Source organism: Emiliania huxleyi (assembly GCF_000372725.1).
Source record: "Emiliania huxleyi CCMP1516 unplaced genomic scaffold EMIHUscaffold_41, whole genome shotgun sequence".
Classification (NCBI taxonomy): domain Eukaryota; phylum Haptophyta; order Isochrysidales; family Noelaerhabdaceae; genus Emiliania; species Emiliania huxleyi.
Genome location: NW_005198900.1, coordinates 320,910 through 326,310, shown reverse-complemented (window position 1 = coordinate 326,310; position 5,401 = coordinate 320,910). Strand labels below are relative to the sequence as shown.

The 5,401-nt window shown below is 66.9% G+C and overlaps 2 protein-coding genes across 2 annotated transcripts; both read right to left on the bottom strand.

The window, feature by feature from the left end:
* Positions 1 to 222: 222 nt before the first annotated feature.
* EMIHUDRAFT_102634 (hypothetical protein) lies at positions 223 to 2,916 on the bottom strand (the record flags this gene model as incomplete). The annotated part of the gene is made up of 2 exons (XM_005769765.1): positions 223 to 944; positions 1,197 to 2,916. 2 exons carry the CDS (start codon positions 2,914 to 2,916, stop codon positions 223 to 225), a joined length of 2,442 nt encoding a protein of 813 aa, XP_005769822.1.
* A 564-nt stretch (positions 2,917 to 3,480) lies between these two features.
* EMIHUDRAFT_436395 (hypothetical protein) lies at positions 3,481 to 5,303 on the bottom strand. The gene has a single exon (XM_005769764.1). It carries the CDS (start codon positions 5,287 to 5,289, stop codon positions 3,565 to 3,567), a length of 1,725 nt encoding a protein of 574 aa, XP_005769821.1. The 5' UTR covers positions 5,290 to 5,303; the 3' UTR covers positions 3,481 to 3,564.
* Positions 5,304 to 5,401: the final 98 nt, after the last annotated feature.

Genomic DNA, 5,401 nt, shown 5'->3' with positions numbered 1-5,401 from the left:
GGGGGGGTCCGCTCCGCGGGCCTTCGCTGCGCCACCGGAGCCACACCACTGCACACGCAACGCGCTCTCTGCCCTCTCCTCCAGCCACCCTCCACAAGCACCAGCGGCGCGCGCCTTGCGGCTCGGCTGCTGCCGCATCGCGGCCACTCATCGCACGGGCCGACGCCGCTCAAAGGCGACATCGAGGGCGACGACGAGACGCCGCCGGCGGCGCGAGCGAGCTCAGCAGCAGCCGCACATGTCTCCGAGCGGCCCGGAGCCGTCGGGCTTGACTCGGATGAGCATCCGGACGCGAGGGCTGGCGCTGTGCTCGAGGGAGGCGAAGAGGGGATGCCAGCGGTGGAAGGTCTCGCGCGAGGCGAACTTTGGCATGCGGTGGTCCCCAACCTTGACGTGGACCTGGTAGTCTGGGTGCACCGTGTGGAAGGAGAGCATGTAGACCTGCGACGCCGTCTTGCCGCCGACGAGCTGAAAGACGAGCCGGTGCTGGGCGAGCTCACCCTCGGCGGGCGGCTGCGGCGGCTCCTCGGCGGCGGCGGCGTACGCGTCGATGGCCGCCTGGCCGGTGAGCTCGGTCGTCGGTGCAGTGAGGTGGGACGGCTCGAAGCAGAGGCGGAACTTGAGCGAGTCCCACTCCTCCTCCTCGTCATTGTGCACCTCGACCTTCGCGAGGGCGGAGCGGACGGTCGCCAGGGGGCCGGCGGCGAGGAACTCGGCGATGGTCTCTGGCCGGAAGGTGAAGTCGATGACGAAGGAGTCGCCGCCGCCCTCCACCTCCGACAGCTCGATCCACGTCACCGCCGCCGCCTCGAGGCCAGCGTATGAGTCGTACGCGAGGCCCTTCATCGGCACAATCTCGAGCCCGGAGGCGCGATCGAAGCTGTTTGTCGTCTTGTGCAGAAACGCGTCCACGTACTCGCGCGCGGACGACAGGGAGAGCAGGCCTGCGTTGTGCACAACAGAGTCAGCGAGAGAGGGCGGCCTCGTGCCGCGTACTCAGAGCGCCGCGTGAGTACACAGGCAGCCGGATGCGATTAAACACGGCATGGCACGTGTCGCCTGGAGTGCTGGAGTAAGTGGACCTGTCTTCCGCATCTAGAGCTCGAGATGTGGCGAGATGTGGGGAGATGTGGGGAGATGTGGATCTGTCTTCCGCATCTACCAGCGCAAGCCATGCAGCCGCAGCCCCTCTAGACCCGCCGGGTCCTTGTACCCTGCCGCCGGGTGGAAGGCCAGCGGGGCTGCGCTTGAGCCCGCCGCCGCCGCCGCCGCAACGGCGGCTGCTCGCATGCCCTCGGTCCCGTCCTCCCCGCACAGGGCGTCGTTGAGGAAGGCGCAGGTGCAGGCGAGGCGCGCGACGAGCTTGGTGGGCACGTAGGTGGTGAGGAGGTAGAGCAGCTCGGGCGCCGCCGCGGCGAGACCGAGCAGGAACGAGCCGGCCGCCGGCTGCAGCTGCGGCCCGCCCGGCGCGCAGCCGGCGGCGGGCGGCGAGGCGCAGAGCGGCGTGCGGAGAGGGGAGGTGCAGGCATCGAAGGACTGCTCGAAGAAGGGGCGGTCGAGTCGCTTGCCGATGAAGACGACCTTGCAGGAGCGCGCCTCGTCGACCGCCCAGCCGCCCACGAGCTTCTTCTCCATCACGTCTTGCACCGCGTGGAAAGCGAGCTTTGCGCGCGCGCCGTGCACCGCGAGCACCGCCTTGGAGCGGTACAGCACGCCGACCTCCTCCCGCTTGGCGGAGGCGACCTTGCGCATCCAGCGCGCGAAGGCGAGCGGGCGAACGGCGACCCCCTCTCTGATGAGCGAGAAGGAGCCCACCTGCTTGTTGTGGTGCGTCGCGTGGTCGTGGTCGCTGGTGCACACCTCGCCGTTGTGCGAGTGCTCGTGGTGGTCGCTGTGCCCGTGCTCTTCGTGCCCGTGGTGCTCGTGCCCGTGGTCGTCGTGGTCGTGGTCGCTGGTGCACACCTCGCCGTTGTGCGAGTGCTCGTGGTGGTCGCTGTGCCCGTGCTCTTCGTGCCCGTGGTGCTCGTGCCCGTGGTCCTCCCCAAACTCATCGCCCATCCGCTCCATATCGAAGCCGGTCGCCGCGACGAGCTCAGCCGGGTCGACGGCGCCGCGCACGCACGGGAGTACGTCCGCCTTTTCGTTAATCGAGCGCAGCCGCTCCCACACCTCGAGAGCGACGGCGCTGCCGACGAGGTCAATCTTGTTGAGGACGATCGTGTCTGCAAACATGAGTTGCTGGAAGGCCTCATCGGGCGGTGCGTCCGGGTCGTCCTCTTGCTCCTCGTCAAGCTCCTGCAGCCGGCGCAGGATGTTCTTGGCGTCGACTAGCGTCACCACGCCCGCGAGCGCGAAGCGGCTGGCGATGACCGGCGTCTGGAGCAGCGTGCGCACGATAGGAACCGGGTCGGCCATCCCCGTCGTCTCGATGATGACTGCGTCGAGGCCGTTGCCAGAGTCGACCGCGTCGATGATGGAGGTGAAGGCGCCGAGGATGTCCCCGCGGACCGAGCAGCACATGCAGCCGTTGTCCATCACCACCACCTGCTCGGCGGCCGCCAGCTTGTTTTGCGCGAGCAGCTCGTTGTCGATCGGCACCTCGCCAAACTCGTTCTCGATGACGGCAACCTTGAGCTCGCGCTGCGTCTGCAGCAGGTGGTTGAGGAGGGTGGTCTTGCCCGCGCCGAGGAAGCCGGTGAGAACGGTGATGGGAAGCTTGCCGTCTGCCCGCTTCGTCCCCGAGTCGCCGTCGGAGTGCGAGTGGCCGTGGCTGTGGCAGTGCTCCTCCTCCGGCGGCGCGGCGGCCTTTGACGCGCCCGGGATGTCTGCTAGGATGACCGCCTTGGCGTCGGCGGTCCCTAGCATCTCGGCAACTCCCGCCTGGGGCGGCAGCACGCCCTCCCGGGAAGGGCTCATCACGAGTGAGACGCGTGCGCCGCCCGCGCCAGCGGCGCGCAGTGCAACCTGCGCGAGCCTCGTCAGGTCGCGTATCGTCGCCTCCGCGGGAACAGACACGGCGAGTGGAAGCGGTGGTAGCCAGCCTGTGAGGCCTGGCACCTTCAATACGTCGATCGAGACCTTCATCGGCGGCCGACACAGGCAGCGACTTCTTTTGTACAGTTGATGGGTTATCGGTTTTCTTTTGTCCACGGGTGTCATAAAAACGGTATGGCGGTGGAGTGCTCTCTACTGCCGCTCGGCCGCATCTCGGATTAGCCTCGGCCGCATCTCGGATTAGCCTCAACCGGTCGCTAACTGGCATGCTTGCTTGCGGGACGCGTGTGTGTACCTCACTCAACTGGGGCCAAGAGGCAAGCACTTGGAGTGCAGTCAATAGCCTCACATCCCAGGCCTAACAAAGACTAGATCTACCCAATGAATCGTCGTGTGTGGCGCGCACTTCTCGACGGGAATCTGATCTCGTCCTGCTGCTCGAGCGGTGCCGCTCAGCTCAAGAGAGATGTGAAAATGCCGTCCTCTCTAGCTGATGTGCGGGAGCTTGCACAGACCAGGTTACAACAATGTGTACACAGAACTAAACACCGGGCGATCGGGAGCTCCATTCTAGTAGACAACGCAGGGGCAGAAGCGACGGTGGCTAGCAGACGTGACGGTGCAGGAGCGGCCGCCGTGGTTGGCATAGAGGCACCCTCCAGCGGCGTCGATGGCAGGCGCAAAGGAGGGCGATGAGCCCGAGCTGCTGGCGCACCGCTGGCCAAGGAGGTTCTTCGCGATGCCCTCCACCTCGTACTCCTCATCCGCCTCGTCTCCGCGGAGTGTCGCCACGTCGCACTCGGCCGAGCCGCTCGCGGCGCACACCGCGTCGCATCCTTGGCCCGCGTCGCCAAGCTGCCAGAACTTGCGGCGGTGCGCGGAGGGCGGCGTGTACCCCTGCTGTGTCTGCGCGTACGTGTCGGCGGCTGGGCCGTACTGTTGAGCGGGGAGGGGCTGCTGGTACTGTTGCTGCGGCCGTTCATTCAGGTACTGTGCCGGCGGCGGCGCTTGCTGCTGCCATTGCTGCTGCTGCTGCTGCCACTGCTGCTGCTGCCACTGCTGCCATTGCTGCTGCTGCTGCGGCTGGAACGGCTGCTGCATTGCGTAGCCACTCCCCTGCTGCCAGTGCTCGCTGCCGTAACCCTGATCGTCGTCGCCCGAGACAGCGTCGGCGACCGAGCCAAGGCCCTTCGCCACCGTCTCGTCGTCAAGCCCCACCTCGGCGCGTATCTCTTCGAGCGATTTCAGCTGCGACCCCACGCCCTCGCAGCAGTACTTGTAGCATTGCGTCGACGCGTCCTGCGCCCAGCCCTTGCGGCCGGGCTGCTCTGCGCTCGGGCACGCGTAATCCTCCGTCCATCCGCAGTCGCACGCGTAGTCCAGCGCGCCAACCGATGAGCCGAGCCAGCCAACGGTGTCCGCGTCGAGGCCGGTCGCGGACGCGGCCGCTTGCACGGCCCCCTGTCTGAGCTTGTCCTGCGCGTGCAGCTTGGCTTGTTCGGCGACGAGCCCCACCTTTGCTTCGTCGAGAGAGGCGAGGCCCTTCCTCCCTCCCAGCGCCCGAATCGTCTCGGGCGACATCTCGTCCAGAGCCTTTGCCGCCGTATCCTTGCCGACGTCCACCTTGGTGTCGACGGCGGTGTCCACCGAGGTGGAGATGAGCCCCATGTGGAGGTTGTCGAGAAGTAGGCTGCGGCCGCGGCCGGAGCCGTACTTATCAAAGACGGGCTCGCACATGTCGCAGATGCCTTCGAGGGCCTCGCGCCCGCCCCAATCTGGGAGCATGTCGGCCCAGTCGTTCTTGCACTCGTAGTCGAGGCCCGGGTTCGCAAAGGGGAAGAAGGGCTCCTCGTCGGGCGAGCCGAACAGACCCCACCAGTTTTTGTAGACGGTCCTGCCCGGGGCCATCGAGTAGCACATGATCTCGGGACACCGGTCGCAGTGCGCCTGGGCCTCGGCGACGGCTAGGTAGCAGATCGGGGCGACGATCGCGATGAGAGGAGTCGGCACAAGCAGGCAGGCGCCGGTCGCCTTGGAGAGTGCATCCGCGCAATCCGACTCGCACTGCTCGTCCAGTGCTGGCTGTGAGTATGGCATGCCATAGCCCGAATCGTATCGGAGGGGCTCGGCCGATGGGGCGCCGTCGTAAAAGTAGCCCGCCGGCGCTCCTTGCGGCGCAACCGTGCCGGGCAGAACCTCTGCCCAGTGCTGGTTCGCGTACGGCTGGGCCGCCATGCCGGACGAGTATTGATACACCGGCACGGGCTCGCCTTGCCCTTGCGCGAACTGGTACATCGGCACGGGTTCGCTATGGCGTTTGCGAGAGACGAGAGCATGGGCTCGGGGCTCGCCAGAGGGCGTAATTCTGAGAGGGGGGACGGGACGCGCACGGGGGAAAAAAGGTTGT